Raw genomic sequence first — 16,442 nt, 5'->3', positions numbered from 1 at the left:
ACATACACACATATACCATGACCCTCGTCTCGATTCCCCCTCTATGTTAAAACATTTAGTCAAAACTTGACTAAATGTAAAAACGTCACTCTGGCAAGTGTAGCGTGACGTGTTAGTTCTAAAAATTCATCGAGGGAAATTAGCGAGCGCACATTTTTTTCCATTATGACGTTTGTCTCGGTGACTTTGGCATCATAAGCAGTGGAAAAACAGGTCCCTGTCAGACTTGCTTGACATGACCTCATTTACATGATATACACACGTGTGGTTTGAACGATATTGTTATGTAATGAGTGGTCTCTCTCACGTATGTAGGATAAAGTGGATTTAGCAAACTGATATCAGTATCACTCCGAGAGACTGCTTAGGATTTTTGAGTCACTTGAGAAAAAGTGACTCTATGTAATCGGTCAGTGTTAGTCTGTCCGGCCGGCCGGCCGGCCGTCCGTAGACACCACCTTAACGTTGGACTTTTCTCGGAAACTATCAAAGCGATCGGGCTCATATTTTGTTTAGTCATGACCTCCAATGACCTCTACACTTTAACGATGGTTTCGTTGACCTTTGACCTTTTTCAAGGTCACAGGTCAGCGTCAAAGGAAAAATTAGACATTTTATATCTTTGACAAAGTTCATCGGATGTGATTGAAACTTTGTAGGATTATTCTTTACATCAAAGTATTTACATCTGTAGCCTTTTACGAACGTTATCAGAAAAACAAGGGAGATAACTAGCCTTTTCTGTTCGGCAACACACAACTTAACGTTGGGCTTTTCTCGGAAACTATAAAAGTGACCGGGCTCAAATTTTATGTGAACGTGACTCATTGTGTTGTGAATAGCAATTTCTTCCTGTCCATCTGATGCCTCATATAATATTCAGAACTGCGAAAGTGACTCGATCGAGCGTTTGCTCTTCTTGTTATATGTGTTTTAGTGCAACGCTAAATTCTTAGTAAATGTGATACGGTCTAGTGTTGCTAGTTTTAAGTGCAATTCTTATTTCTTAGTAAATGTGATGTATTTAATGTCTGTAATCGCCTGACACTTCATGGCAATGTTCCTTGTTTTTATAAGGACAGTAAAATTATGAGTCTTGAGTCTTGAGTCTCACAAATTGTAAGCATAGGCGTCACTTATAAAGTTTGATTCAACAACAACAGTTCCCACTGTGTATATGAAGAAGCCAGGTTGTTGACTTTGGACGCGTGTTTAAAGTTGAAGGAGGTTTTTATCCTGTGTAAAAACTTGAACAGATCTGTGGAGGGGAACAAGCTCGCTTACACGAGAAAGAATATGCCTTTAAATCCTCATCTCCCGTAGTAATGTCTTTATTGCTTTCAGTTCAAAAACTAAAGGGCACATACCTATCTCATAGAAAATGACTGAGGCACGCGGCAGCAGTTGTATACACCAACAGACGGGCGCAGTGGCCTAGTGGATAAGACATCGGCCTTCTAATCGCAGGGTCGTAAGTTCAAATCCCGGCCGCGGCGGCCTGGTGGGTTAAGGGTGGAGATTTTTCCAATCTTCCTGGTCAACTAATGTGAAGACCAGGACAGTCCTGCTAGTGCCGTATCCCCCCCCCCCCCCTTCGTGTGTAAACGCAAGCACAAGACCAAGTGCGCAGGGAAAAGATCCTGTAATCCATGTCAGAGTTCGGTGGGTTATAGAAACACGAAAATACCCAGCATACTTCCCCCAAAAGCCGCGTATGGCTGCCTGAATGGCGGGGTGAAAATGGTGAAAATGGACACGTAAAAGCCCACTCGTGCAAAAACATGAGTGAACGTGGGAGTTTCAGCCAATGAACGAAGAAGAAGAAAGAAGAAGAAGTGTACACCAGTGCATTAGAGTGACGGGAAGCATGGTGTGCGAAATCAAAGCTTTAGGAATGTATGCCATCTGTTTATAGAGGAATTTATCTTTAACGACAGACAGACAGACACACGCACATACACCACGACCCTCGTTTCGATTCCCCCTCGATGTTAAAATATTTAGTCAAAACTTGACTAAATATAAAAAGCGTGCTATCCTTCTCAGCGCAAGTACTACCCCGCTCTTCTTGTCAATTTCACTGCCTTTGCCATGAGCGGTGGACTGACGATGCTACGAGTATACGGTCTTGCTGAAAAATTGCATTGCGTTCCGTTTCATTCTGTGAGTTCGACAGCTACTTGACTAAATGTTGTATTTTCGCCTTACGCGACTTGTTTGATGTTTCTGGAGGGAAAGGAAGCCTCTCCTTGAACGAAAAAGGTAAATTCGATAGCAAGCTGTATAGGCAATGAAGAGATGAGGGGGTGAGATGTGCGATTTCTCCTCGGATTTCATGTTGATACAGATGCAACCCCCGCCCCCCCCCCCCCTCCCTCCCCCACCAAAAAAAACAACCCTAAAAAACGTTTGGGAGGTACATGCTTAAGCCAGGGGGGGGGGGGGGTGCGCAACCCCTATAACACCCCCTCTAGTCCGACCCTGGTGTGTGTGTGTGTGTGTGTGTGTGTGTGTGTGTGTGTGTGTGTGTGTCTGTTGGTGTGTGTGTGTTGGTGGGTGGGTGTTAGAGAGAAAGAAAGAGAAAGAGAAACGCTTGTTAAAAGCATTCATGAGCGATTTTACAAATGTCTGGTGGTTACATGCATTACATTTTCTTTCCAAGAAAAAGATAATAGATCTGACAACAGCAAGACTAGTTATAGAAATAGAGATTACACAACCATCGAAACAACACGCACACCAACACTGAAAAGAGTCGTTGCAAAGTCACAAGTTACATGAGTCAATGTTTCATTTCATCTGGTGTATTCTGAAAGATTATCTTTGAAAACAAACAAATAAACGATGACGTAATTTGAACTACACAGTCCGGATGTTGTGGGTCGTGGACGACCCATATGGAATTACGTAAGGAATTTTACGCTGTTTATCCTTATTCGGATGACGTGGGTAGTGTACGACCCATACTCTGCAAAGAGGCAGAAAAACGTTTATCCCTCTTCTGATGGCGTGGGTCGTGTACGACCAATTCTCTGCAAAGAGGCGGCAAAACGTTTATCCCTATTCGGATGACGTGGGTCGTGTCCGACCCATACTCTGCAAAGAGGCGGCAAAACGTTTATCCCTATTCGGATGACGTGGGTCGTGTCCGACCCATACTCTGCAAAGGGGCGGCAAAACGTTTATCCCTATTCGGTTTACGTGGGTCGTGTACGACCCATACTCTGCAAAGGGGCGGCAAAACGTTTATCCCTATTCGGTTGACGTCGGTCGTGTCCGACCCATACTCTGCAAAGGGGCGGCAAAACGTTTATCCCTATTCGGATGACGTGGGTCGTGTCCGACCCATACTCTGCAAAGGGGCGGCAAAACGTTTATCCCTATTCGGATGGCGTGGGTCGTGTACGACCAATTCTCTGCAAAGAGGCGGCAAAACGTTTATCCCTATTCGGATGACGTGGGTCGTGTCCGACCCATACTCTGCAAAGGGGCGGCAAAACGTTTATCCCTATTCGGTTTACGTGGGTCGTGTACGACCCATACTCTGCAAAGGGGCGGCAAAACGTTTATCCCTATTCGGTTGACGTCGGTCGTGTCCGACCCATACTCTGCAAAGGGGCGGCAAAACGTTTATCCCTATTCGGTTGACGTGGGTCGTGTCCGACCCATACTCTGCAAAGGGGCGGCAAAACGTTTATCCCTATTCGGTTGACGTGGGTCGTGTACGACCCATACTCTGCAAAGGGGCGGCAAAACGTTTATCCCTATTCGGTTGACGTGGGTCGTGTCCGACCCATACTCTGCAAAGGGGTGGCAAAACGTTTATCCCTATTCGGTTGACGTGGGTCGTGTACGACCCATACTCTGCAAAGGGGCGGCAAAACGTTTATCCCTATTCGGTTGACGTGGGTCGTGTACGACCCATACTCTGCAAAGGGGCGGCAAAACGTTTATCCCTGTTCGGTTGACGTGGGTCGTGTACGACCCATACTGTTTACGTTGAATCCTTCTTTGGAAAGTATGGGTCGTACACGACCCACATCATCCGGACTGTGTAGTCCAACGCGTGATCCGGTGAAGGTTAAAGCTTGCAGAGATCAGTGGTGGTGCAAATACATGTTTTGTGTTCTCTCTTCTTTGATGTCCAAATAAATCAGTGCAAAGTGCAAACCCACTTCGGTCATTTTACCAATGAGACTTAATTTTATCAAGATCAGCCCCTACTCCCAAAATCCTGAATTTTGGTCCCAGAGTTAAGTTTACACAACCTTGACTTGCCTTCAATCTAAATCGATACAAGAACGTTTCGCAAATGCAAAATACAAACACAACTTAAAACAAACATAACATTAAATCGTTTCAGTTCGCTTTATATTGCCAAAGTGAACAATAGATCTTCCAATTTCTAGCCACAAGCATCGCGCCTTGAGCAGATCCCGTTGTGTTTTTAGAGGAAGGAAGCAGCTGGTGTGTTCACCAAGGTTATGACGTTTTTTTCCCCAGAGGCAGCTCGTTGAAAGTATACACAACCTTGACTTGTTGACTTGTCTTAAATTTAAATCATTACAAGAACGTTTCTCAAAATCAAATGCATAATCAAAACATTATTTAAAACAAAAATAAAATAACACCGTTTCGGTTCGCTTCTTGCCACAGCTAGAGGACAATATCCTTTCAACAGAGACTTCCCGTTTCTAGCCACAAGCATCGCGCCTTGAGCAGATCCCGTTGTGTTTCTACAGGAAGCAGCTTGTAGTTGGGATTGTTCACCAAAGCGTACACAGCTCTGCCAGATGCGGCTCGTATCAGTTGTGGGCGGATGTTGGCCAGCTTGTACTTCATACAGAGTCTCAGGTAAAGCAGAACTTGGTCAGTGCTCAATTTGGTTGAGCTGAATACTCGTGCTGTTAACGTTGTGGCTTCTCGATTTCCTGAGCCTGAGGTGAACACGTTTCGGTCAGAGTCGAGAGCTTCGCATGACTGGTCCTGGGGTGCCGTCTGTATTTCAATTGCATTGACGGTGATCTGCGCTTCGATGTAGGTCTCAGACTTGCGTCGAATGTGCTCCACTTGGTATTCGTCAGCAAGAGACAGGATCGGGTCCAGCAGGCTATCTGCATCATTGGAACATGTGCACGCAGAGAGATAGAAAGACACACAAACACACACAAACACACATGGAGGCCGCGCGCGCCAGCACGTACGCGTATACACACACACACACACACACACACACACACACACACACACACACACACACACACATTTTATATTATATATCTTCTTTTCTTTAGCTAAGGCAATCTAACACACACAGCAGACAAGGAGAGGCAGAGAGACAGGCACAGCTCGAGAAAAAGAGTCGAGAGAGAGAACGAGAGTCTGACCTTTACATTTGACACACTGACTAAACAAAGATTCTCAGACAGAGAGAAAGACACAAACTCAAACCGTGCCCAAACGGCAAGGATTGGTATTGCATGAAAACACACACACACACACACACACACACACACACACACACACACACACACACACACACATGCATACAAGCTCCTGTCACACCGCACACACACACACACACACACCATAATCATCAAAAGCCACACTGACCTGGAATCTGTTTCCAGCAGTGGACAGGATGGAGCTGCTGCAGAAAGACGTCCATTTGCTTGATCTTTTTGCCAGGCAAGGGAATGACTCTCTTGTCCTTTTCCGTAAAGTCCGAGCTGAACATACGATCAAACACAGGCGAGGAAGCTTTCAGGAACGACTTGCAGAAATGGAGTTCTCTTCCGTCGACCACAAACGTCACATCCGATACATCTTCTTCGGTTTCAAATACAGAAACTTTTGCTTTTTTTTTGGCTCGCACAGCAGACTCCTTGGACATGTTGGTTGATCGAAAACGTGTGTTTAAAATACACAGCAGGCAACAAATGCGAATACGGGTTAGTGGTATTCAGAGCAAAATGCCTTCCGTGCAATCGTGACTGTTCACAAAGTCCGTGAATTCCAAGGTAATGTGACACGTGTTATACTGCTGTGTCGCGGGAAATAACGATCAACAACAAAACAAAACAAAACAGGTCCGTGGTGCTTTGTAAATTATGAGCAGTTTTTCTAGACTCACAAAAATTTTTTTCACAATATCAGCGTCTTTGGGGTTTTGTGGTAGAATTGTTTGTCTTGGCATATCGACGTTGCAGTTCCGGAGCAAACGATACAAACGTGCAAGCTGAAAAATCTCACGACCTTCAAAGCAGACGACAAGCAGACATCTTCATTTCCTTCCAAGGGAGAAATCGTTGTTCACAAAGTCTTGCAAGACTCAAACATACTTCTGCATGTCTTTCTTTTCGTATTCAACTGCTTGGCAGCAATAAAATGTCGATGGTTTTCTCAACATGTTTGGTGAGTCAAAACGCCCACAGATCAAAGGTACTGGGATTAACACAGATTGAATAAGAACAGATCTCTGGGATGACGAAAGCTGAATCGACGTCATATTCAAGGTCGCGGGTTGAAAAAAGGAACATTTTGCGTACCAGTTCAGTTTCGCCGTCAAGTGAAATTCTGTCTGCTACAAAAAAGTACTTTGATAAATGGGTTGAAGGCACATCAGTTTATTTTCCAGTGATTCTTTTTCAATCAAATTTATCTGATTACGTGTTGAAGCAAGAGAGGGTACAATCGTCTGCTTTTAAAATGCTTCAACCAAAATGCCTGGATCTAGTTTGCCAAACACTCACCAGAGAAATAACTCCAATACTGTTGCCGAAGGCACAGAATTGTGTGTATGTGAGTGAGGTATGTTTCGTTCTGTTCTTTGCTTGTCACACCTATCTCAAGAAATGATCGTCGCACAAGACGGGTACCCTTTTATTATTTAAGGCTACGTTGGGCCAGTTTTGTCAATAATTCCTTCATACATGTGTATGTTGCACATTTTGTTAACGACACCCATGAAACGTTCAGTCAGTTTTTAATTCAGTCAAGATTTGATTGAATGTATAGTGCGGCAGGCTGAGAATTGTGTATGCGCGCGTGTGTGTGTGTGTGTGTATGCGCGCGTGTGTGTGTGTGTGCGCGCGCGCGTGCGTTCGTGTAGAAAGGATGTTAAACAAGAGGCGAAGCCTTCAAGGCTCACGTAAGAAATCGACAAACAGTAACACAAACTCAATCACTCCGTCACACATACACACACACACACACACACACACACACACACACACACACACACACACACACACACACACAGTAAGCATAGGTGAAACTATGCAAGAAAGCGAGACCCTGGATCTGCCAAGAAGTCTCGGTTCGCTCACAATAACAATGACCGAGACTTTCAGTAATTCCTTTGCGTGACGTCTAACCCTCTTACGTCATAATGTGACGTCTTCAAATAGTTTCTATCACACACGTCGAACACTTTTGACCGAGACTGACGTAATCCATAGACTCGGAAATGTTAAAGTTTCTACCACAGACATACACACATACATACGCACGCACGCACGCACAGACAGACAAAGTTTATCATCGCATAGGCTACACTCACTGGGCGAAAAGTGGCGTTTTGTATCTTACAAAACTACTCAAAATCCCAACAAAACTTCAAGTTTCAATGGGTTTATCACATTTTGGTGTTCACGACAACGCCAGATTTTGATTGGATTTTGTTGAAGTTATCGCAGCGAAATTGCCTGGAATTTCAGCGCGTTTTGCGACGGTCAAAACATCATGTTAAACCATGTTACAGCATGTCTGTAACATGCAAAAATTCCAAGTTTTGATGGCATTAAAGCTTTGGTTTAACGCCAAGTAACATCATGTTATCGTAGACTTAACTTACAAAACTGCTTGTTTTGGTGGTGTTACAGCTTGCTTGTAATGTGATTAACATCATGTTATCGTAGACTTAACTTGCAAAACTGCTTGTTTTGGTGGTGTTACAGCTTGCTTGTAATGTGATCAACATCATGTTATCGTAGACTTAACTTGCAAAACTGCTTGTTTTGGTGGTGTTACAGCTTGCTTGTAATGTGATTAACATCATGTTATTGCTGGTATAACATGCAAAACCCCATGTTATGTTGGTGTTAAAGCTTGCTCAAATGCCTATTAACTCCATGTTATGTTGGTGTTAAAGCTTGCTCAAATGCCTATTAACACCATTTTAGTTGGTGTAAGGCTTGATTATTAATGTAAAAACCATGTTATGACGTTCACATAATTGTTTTCCACTGGATGGAATTTTGTGGAAAAGAAAGCATGTTGTTTGGGAATTGTGTGCGGGTTTCATGCTTGGATATTGCACTATGCTGACTTGTCACAGGTCAATTTACATTTAACAATATTAGTTTTCAAATGCATCATCCTTCACACATTATGTAAACATCTTTAACATTAAAACTTTGGTTGTAAAATGATTGCACTTTATTCAAACAGGACAAAAACAAAAATGCTGATTCACAATGTACAATAGCAAAGGACTATTTTGAGTGGAGACAGTGTTCATCCACACTATAGATGCCCTGTGAAAACATTGGCCATAGATATATGTGAATTACTTCCCTTGGGTATGAACATTTATGAATGATTAAATGGGTGAAAGAAGGCCACACAAAATGAAAATCAGTAAATAACAAAATCACTTCCCTTGTGAGTAAGAACAGTCATACCATGTTCCAACTTTTTGCTAAAAATTCGCCCACAATGTGACCTTCAAAGTTAACAAGAAGAGCAAACGCTCGATCGAGTCACTTTCGCAGTTCTGAATATTATATGAGGCATCAGATGGACAGGAAGAAATTGCTATTCACAACACAATGAGTCACGTTCACATAAAATTTGAGCCCGGTCACTTTTATAGTTTCCGAGAAAAGCCCAACGTTAAGTTGTGTGTTGCCGAACAGAAAAGGCTAGTTATCTCCCTTGTTTTTCTGATAACGTTCGTAAAAGGCTACAGATGTAAATACTTTGATGTAAAGAATAATCCTACAAAGTTTCAATCACATCCGATGAACTTTGTCAAAGATATAAAATGTCTAATTTTTCCTTTGACGCTGACCTGTGACCTTGAAAAAGGTCAAAGGTCAACGAAACCATCGTTAAAGTGTAGAGGTCATTGGAGGTCACGACTAAACAAAATATGAGCCCGATCGCTTTGATAGTTTCCGAGAAAAGTCCAACGTTAAGGTGGTGTCTACGGACGGCCGGCCGGACGGCCGGACGGCCGGCCGGACAGACTAACACTGACCGATTACATAGAGTCACTTTTTCTCAAGTGACTCAAAAAGGGGTAACTGAACTTCATGTTTGGATGTCATGGAGTCATGGAGTCCAACATGAAGAAATGTATAAGAACACAAGAATGTATGCATGACAAAGAACAAATGTTTATTTTTGAATGTTTTATGTATGTTATTATTACGGACACAAAAGCTCAGCAATGCAATTTCTCTTTTAGAGATTAATAAAGTTATTTTATTGTATTGTATTGTATTGTATGTCAGTAAATTTTGAAAGCCCTAGATTCATAAACATCTGAAAACTGCTCAACGTCTTTGCATCACGGCACATTAATAAAAGTAAGAGTTAGTAAGACTGGCCTAACTGCTATGGTGAGGCAGTAATAACTCGTTGATGAAGAATTATTTGAATTCTGAATTTCGAACAAACAAATACAGTGTCCTTCCAAACACCCTTTTCAGGCCTCCAAGAATAAAAAAAATAAGCTGGTCTTAAAAAGGAGGAAATCTGCTTAATATCTAGGTAAATGTACAACAGGTTGTGAACAGAAAATCCAAAAATGTAAGGTCTGAAAAGCGGGGAAGTTTGAAAAGGGGGGAAGGGGGGGACCTAAAATGTGACGATCATAACAACCATAATTTATCTAACAAAGTTCATTCTGAAATCTTCTTCAGCGTTTGATTATGGAGAGACTAAATCCTCAGTTCAGATGTGGTCTTAACTCCTTGTCTCCCAGGTACACACAGTCACTATGTACATTGCATCTGTTATCATTCGGCACATATCTGCATCCTGCTTAGACTGTTAGCTTCAGTCGCTTCCTGTAACGTTGATCTAACGCCAGGATTCTAGCCTGTTGATACAGTTTCTACAATTCTGAGTGACCTGCTGCAGCACAGCTGGTCTCGGCTTAAAAAATCTTGGTCAACATAGATGGGGTACAAAGTGTTAAAATAAAGCGTCCTTCCAAAGTTGATGACAGGTCCCCAGAGTATTCACAAAATTATATGGTACTGGAACTGGAAGCCTTGCACGGCGACGAAAAAGATGTCCACGCCTACATGAAGAAGCATCCTTCACGGCTTCAGCGGAAACAGTCGGCTGGGGATGAGGACAGCACCTATGTAAAAAATATAGACAAGAACAAAATATATGTCAATGGGAAAACAAAGAAACAAGTAGAGAAGGACCTCCCCACCTTTACACAGTGAAAATGAAAAACACATGTGAATGTACTTATGTTTTAAATCTCCCCCCCCACCCCCCCCCCCACCCCCAATTAAGACCAATTATCCAAGATATTTTTCAGTCCTCAAAGGAGAATTTCACTGTTCTCACGGAACCCTGAAGAAAACTGAGCTGTGCTAATATATTACATAACTGCAAACATCCCTCAAATTCAATATTGCAAGCCACTATACATTTCTCATAAAGGCACTTCATGCTCACGTGTGAAAACTAACATAAGTTTACAAGTGTGTATCTACTTATAATAATAATAATAATAACGGGCATTTATAAAGCGCCTTATCAGAAGTTCAAAGCGCGTGACAACAATACGTGTATAAAAAATTCATACAATCACTGTCAGATTCAAACAACACATCATGCACATCTCACATCCCCAGACTCTATGCTAAGGCCAAAAAAAAAGAAGTCTGTTTACGGTATCCCGACCGACCCTATTTTTTTGCGCGACCCTAGACTTTTTTTTGGCATTTGGGGAAAGAAAAAAAAAATCAAAATTTTAAAACAAAGTTTGTTTTTTGGCAAAATAATTTGATGTTTTTTGGAGAAAAAAAAAATCCCGACCTACCGACCCTATTTTTTGGGCCGATGTTACCGTAAACAGACTATTTTTTTGTTTGGCCTAAGGAACTATCCGTAATGTTGTTGGAACAAGTGAGTTTTCAAATTGGACTTAAAAGATGAAATGTATGGAGAGTGACGTAATAGAAAGGGGAGTGAATTCCATAACTGAGGGCCATGATATGAAAACGTGCGGAAGCCATGAGCCTTGCGTTTAAAGCAACCTTGACGGAGAAGTCGAGCATCAGCAGAAGAATGAAGGGTGCGAGAGGGAGACCAGTTCCGAAAGATAGGCAGGTGCCGATTCAGAGATGATCTTGTAGCAGAAGCAGGCAGCTTTATACCTAATACGTTGAGACACAGGAAGCCAGTGAAGTTCTTTCATGAGAGGAGTGCTGCAGAGTGTTGTACTTTTTGCAAGGGTTGGAGAGTGGAGTCAGGGCAGCCTATGAGAAGGGATTTGCTGTAATCTAATCTACACAGAATGCAGGATGTAACGAGAGTTTTAGTGGCATCAACAGTCAGAAATGTTCTTGTGGAACCTATTCTTCTAGTTCTAATGTAGTACCTGTTTGTAGTGAACTCACCAGCAGGAGTATTGCATACATAATTACGCATTACTGAATTAAAGTAACTATTTTCAAAGCTTCTCGCTTACCTTGGAATAGTGTCAAGCAGCTTATGTTGTGTCTAGATCAGCAATCAGATCTTCACACTCAGCCTGCACTTGCTGAAAACTGGACATGCCTGTATCTCAATCAAGCTGTTGTTGCGGAGACAACGGAATCATGCTCAAGTCAGGTCCAACTGAAACAAGAAGGGCAAAGCCCATACGACTCACATGCTTGACCTCGACCTTTAGGGTAACTAAACCTAGCAATGACATCATACACTAAGAACTGCTTTACACATTTTCCCTACCAAAATACATGTGACCTTGACCCAAGGTCATCCAAGGTCATGCAACACAAAGCTGTTAATTCAAGACATAGGAAGTACAATGGTGCTTATTGGCTCTTTCTACCATGAGATATGGTCACTTTTAGTGGTTCACTACCTTATTTTGGTCACATTTCATAAGGGTCAAAGTGACCTTGACCTTGATCATATGTGACCAAATGTGTCTCATGATGAAAGCATAACATGTGCCCCACATAATTTTTAAGTTTGAAACAGTTATCTTCCATAGTTCAGGGTCAAGGTCACTTCAAAATATGTATACAATCCAACTTTGAAGAGCTCCTGTGACCTTGACCTTAAAGCAAGGTAAACCAAACTGGTATCAAAAGATGGGGCTTACTTTGCCCTATATATCATATATAGGTGAGGTATTCAATCTCAAAAACTTCAGAGAAAATGGGAAAAATGTGAAAAATAGCTGTTTTTTAGACAACATTTATGGCCCCTGCGACCTTGACCTTGAAGCAAGGTCAAGATGCTATGTATGTTTTTTGGGGCCTTGTCATCATACACCATCTTGCCAAATTTGGTACTGATAGACTGAATAGTGTCCAAGAAATATCCAACGTTAAAGTTTTACGGACGGACGGACGGACGTCCGGACGGACGGACGGACGGACGGACGACTCGGGTGAGTACATAGACTCACTTTTGCTTCGCATGTGAGTCAATAAAAGCATATTGTTAGCTGATAAATGATTTGATCAAGCAAAACCATGCGGTATTTTTTTAATAAAATATTTTGTATACCCCGCTAATGCAAAAATAATGTACTTATTTACTATCAGCATTAATTTTAGCTGGTCATTCAAACCAGAGCTTGTTCTAGAACTCCACAAGAACAACAATGGCAGTTGGCAATGGCACTGGCAGAATACAGATCAAAACAATATTAGTATTAGCCTCACCAAGGGTTGACTTCCCATCAAAATGAATGACGGACTGAATCAAACTTCAGAGACATTACAATTTTTCACAACGATTTTTTCAGCAAACAGCCATGTTTTAATACCTGTACAAATGTATCAGTGATATCACTATGAGTATGACAGTATGACAGTGTGGTAAGCTTACCGACGATTCGTTCAGTATAGTCTTTCTATGTAAGTAGTGGTCCAGTGAACGATACCTTCCGCCTGTGGTTCGAGACAGAGATTAAGTTGAAACTTAATTCGAGAAGCCAAACACTGACGAATACTTACGTATTTTGAGCAAAACCCACGCACGTCGACCACAAGTTGATGTCTGCTGGAGTACGTAATCATAACGTAGAGGACAACAGTTTCACTTGGCTGGCTTCGGTTATTCCCACCTGTATCTGTTCCTTGCTGTTCTCCAAGAGACACCATGGTGCAGCAAGCTGAAGGGTGTCCTGTCGTATTTCCTCGAAGTTGTAGTCAGGAGCAGGAGGTGGGGGGCGACTGACCTGCAGCAGAATTCAAATCAATTAGTCAAGTCACTATGACATATCTTTATTGTTATCCCCACACGACGGGCGCTGTGGCGTGGTGGTAAGACGTCGGCCTCGTAATCGGAAGGTCGAGGGTTCGAATCCCGGCTGCGGCCGCCTGGTGGGTTAAGAGTGGAGATTTTTCCGATCTCCCAGGTCAACTTGTGTGCAGACCTGCTAGTGACTTATCCCCCTTCGTGTGTACAGTAGTCCCTTCCATTTCCGGCCCCTTCGTGGGCGTGAACCTACCCGGAGCGGCCAGCTTTCCCATGACTAATGAGTTTTCCTTCTATAATTGACTCTTAATGGCCGTTAACCTGTCTGACGCGGTCAACGGTCACTGATTTTTGCCCTAAGGTGCCCCTCTTACTCGACAGGAGCGGCCACTTAACGGCCACTTGTCACTTTCGCGGGCGAGCGCCTGTGGTGTGTGTGTGTGTGTGTGTGTTGTGTGCACAGACGGCACAGCACGAGCAGACGACATGAATACTTACGCATGCGCAAACTGTAAATACAGACATGCGCATACATGTACATTTACGGCAGTCACTTCCGGATCGATCACAGCTGATGTGAGTTTGAAACACTTGTTTATCTGACACTCAAATACATATATAATAATCCAAACAACACACATAGAAACATACGAAACAATAGCTTAGCCAGGACGATCGAGTTAAACACGCAAATAATTAAGATGTATAAACGAAAGCAAAACTAACAGAGACAATGAATCGGCGGCTCGTGGATGATCGCTTTCTTTTCTTCATGAAAACTTGATCGTGTTTTTTTGGGTTTTTTGGAGGAGGAGGGGGCCTGTAATGAACGGCCACCTGATATTTGCGGTCACCTTTGCAATGACTAATGGGTGACCGGATATGGCAGGTACTACTGTACACGCAACCACAAGACCAAGTGCGTACGGAAAAGATCCTGTAATCCATGTCAGAGTTCGGTGGGTTATGGAAACACGAAAATACCCAGCATGCTTCCTCCGAAAGCGGCGTGTGGCTGCCTAAATGGCGGGGTAAAAACGGTCATACACGTAAAAACACGAGTGTACATGGGAGTTTCAGCCCACGAACGCAGAAGAAGAAGTTATCGCCACACCAACCCTAAATTTTTCCTACCATACTGTATTTGTTATCCGAGAGAGAAAAAATCCATGTTGCAGACTCAACTGGAAAAATTCCCTTCTCCATCATCTAGTGGACAGAGCTCACATGATTTCAAACAAATCTTTTTTTAAAGTCACATACTTTGTGCGACAGTGTTAGTTTACTATAACTGTAATTTATAAATAGCAAATTAAAAAATATCACTTATCAGATAATCAGCTAAATGCCTGGCAGATGACCCTCATTCAAAGTGAGTCGTGGCTAAACCATGAAACTAGAAAAACAGGTTATACCACAATATAAATCTCACACTGACAGCGGACAAAACTGAGAAAACACCCAGTATACATGTACCGGTACTCACAAAAGAGTTACAAGTAGCATATTATCACTATCAGTATCACTAATAGCATACTATACTGGGCAAATAACAGCAATTTTTACTCACTGGGGGTTTCCTGGCTGGAGTCTTTGGTGCTTCTACTGACTTCTGTAGCACATGGTTGGTTGGCAGACTTCCTGGAATGAGTGCTCGCTTGCCTGTAGGCCCAGCAAAAAAACATGCAAAGAAAATGTTCAAAATGCTGAGTCGAAATTATAAGTTAAATTAACTAAACAGACCTATACATTTAGATCTATTGAAATAGAAACAAGAATTAGTAAAACACACTACTGCAAATCTGTCAAGAATGAACAAGACTGACTCAGTGACCGAGTAAAACAACAAAAGAAATCTAAGTTCTAACCCAGAAGTTTACTAGAATATATTCAAAAACACATTATCACAAGAACAAAGAGTGTTTTTTTCCCCCATTACCTAATAATTATAGCTCAGAATTACGCCTTTGTCAATGTATGATTCAGAATACGATTGTGTTATTTTTTGTCTGCGAGCTGTAAAAGTACTAGTTACTACAAGTACTAAGCTTCATACTGATTGATTGATACTACTAGAGCTTCGTCACTTGAAGCATTACAAGCAAAACAACACAGCACAGACAATCAGATGAAAGCTTATTTTCGCTATATTACTAGTTTTTTTACGTACCGTATTTGAAGCATGTTTCTTTGAAATGTCGGGAACATCCTCGCATTCTTCGGGTTGAAAAGCTTGTCAGCACGGTTGATTTTGTGGAAGAGCAGCTCTCCATTCGGCATCCGCTTTTCCGTTTGGTATACCATGGAAAGTTATAAGCGTTGAAGATCTTAGTGAGCTCACGCTGCATCCAGGCATACAACAATTTGCACCGGGCATCTTGAAATCATGGTTCACTTCTCTGGCATCATCGAAAAATGGCGAAACGGAAGTGACTTTTTTCGGAATGCAGCTTTCTTCCGGTTGTCAGCACTTACCGCGAGCGCAGCGAGTTGATCCAGTCACAACTATGCGCCGGCATAGACCACTGATCTAACAAGAAAAATGTTCATTCAAAATGAACAGCGTCGATGCAATGTCCACCAAAGATTTATTTTGGGAAGTGTTAAAGGTTAGGGTCAAAAGTTAATGAATTGCATGTTGTGCTGGATATATATAAATTGTTTATTTCAGTCAATGCTTGCCATAATTGATCAAACAGCCACAAGAAGAAAAAAAATGTTAATTAAAAAATAGAGCTTGTTTGAAACAGGTAGAAAGGAAGAGTTGATATTGCAATATCTGTACGTGGGAATGTGGTGAAAAAGAGTGCTAAAAGTAGTAAGTCAGTCTCAGATCCATTTCAAATATTTATTGCAGAAAAACAAAATACAAATTACAAAAAAACACAGAACCATTACCAGGTGTCATAGGAATGTTTGAAAACAATAGTTTTAATTTTACACTGTAAATACAGGAATCAGAATTAAACACC

General features: G+C 42.1%; 2 protein-coding genes across 2 annotated transcripts; both read right to left on the bottom strand.

Moving 5' to 3' along the window:
- Positions 1-2,773: 2,773 nt before the first annotated feature.
- Positions 2,774-5,893, bottom strand: LOC138950823 (uncharacterized). The gene is made up of 2 exons (XM_070322544.1): positions 5,614-5,893; positions 2,774-5,114 (listed from the first exon to the last, which is right to left on the bottom strand). Exons 1-2 carry the CDS (start codon positions 5,891-5,893, stop codon positions 4,675-4,677), a joined length of 720 nt encoding a protein of 239 aa, XP_070178645.1. The 3' UTR covers positions 2,774-4,674.
- A 2,523-nt stretch (positions 5,894-8,416) lies between these two features.
- Positions 8,417-15,957, bottom strand: LOC138980788 (uncharacterized). Its single transcript, XM_070353682.1, has 5 exons — positions 15,641-15,957; positions 15,041-15,132; positions 13,227-13,450; positions 11,723-11,871; positions 8,417-10,375 (listed from the first exon to the last, which is right to left on the bottom strand). Exons 1-3 carry the CDS (start codon positions 15,816-15,818, stop codon positions 13,286-13,288), a joined length of 435 nt encoding a protein of 144 aa, XP_070209783.1. The 5' UTR covers positions 15,819-15,957; the 3' UTR covers positions 8,417-10,375; positions 11,723-11,871; positions 13,227-13,285.
- Between the last annotated feature and the right edge of the window lie 485 nt (positions 15,958-16,442).

Source organism: Littorina saxatilis, linkage group LG1 (assembly GCF_037325665.1).
Source record: "Littorina saxatilis isolate snail1 linkage group LG1, US_GU_Lsax_2.0, whole genome shotgun sequence".
NCBI lineage: Eukaryota > Metazoa > Mollusca > Gastropoda > Littorinimorpha > Littorinidae > Littorina > Littorina saxatilis.
The sequence above is the reverse complement of the archived record's forward strand: the minus strand, read 5'-3'. Positions and strand labels throughout refer to the sequence as shown.

Bases quoted from the DNA above. Each gene is read 5' to 3' on its own strand.
- LOC138980788 (XM_070353682.1), bottom strand. From the start codon at position 15,818: ATGCAGCGTGAGCTCACTAAGATCTTCAACGCTTATAACTTTCCATGG. The intron at 15,133-15,640 runs GTACGTAAAAAA...CTGGGCCTACAG, and splicing joins AGAAACATGCTTCAAATACG to GCAAGCGAGCACTCATTCCA. The intron at 13,451-15,040 runs GTGAGTAAAAAT...ATTCTGCTGCAG, and splicing joins CTCCAGCCAGGAAACCCCCA to GTCAGTCGCCCCCCACCTCC.
- LOC138950823 (XM_070322544.1), bottom strand. From the start codon at position 5,893: ATGTCCAAGGAGTCTGCTGTGCGAGCCAAAAAAAAAGCAAAAGTTTCT. The intron at 5,115-5,613 runs GTCAGTGTGGCT...CCAATGATGCAG, and splicing joins CTGCTGGAAACAGATTCCAG to ATAGCCTGCTGGACCCGATC.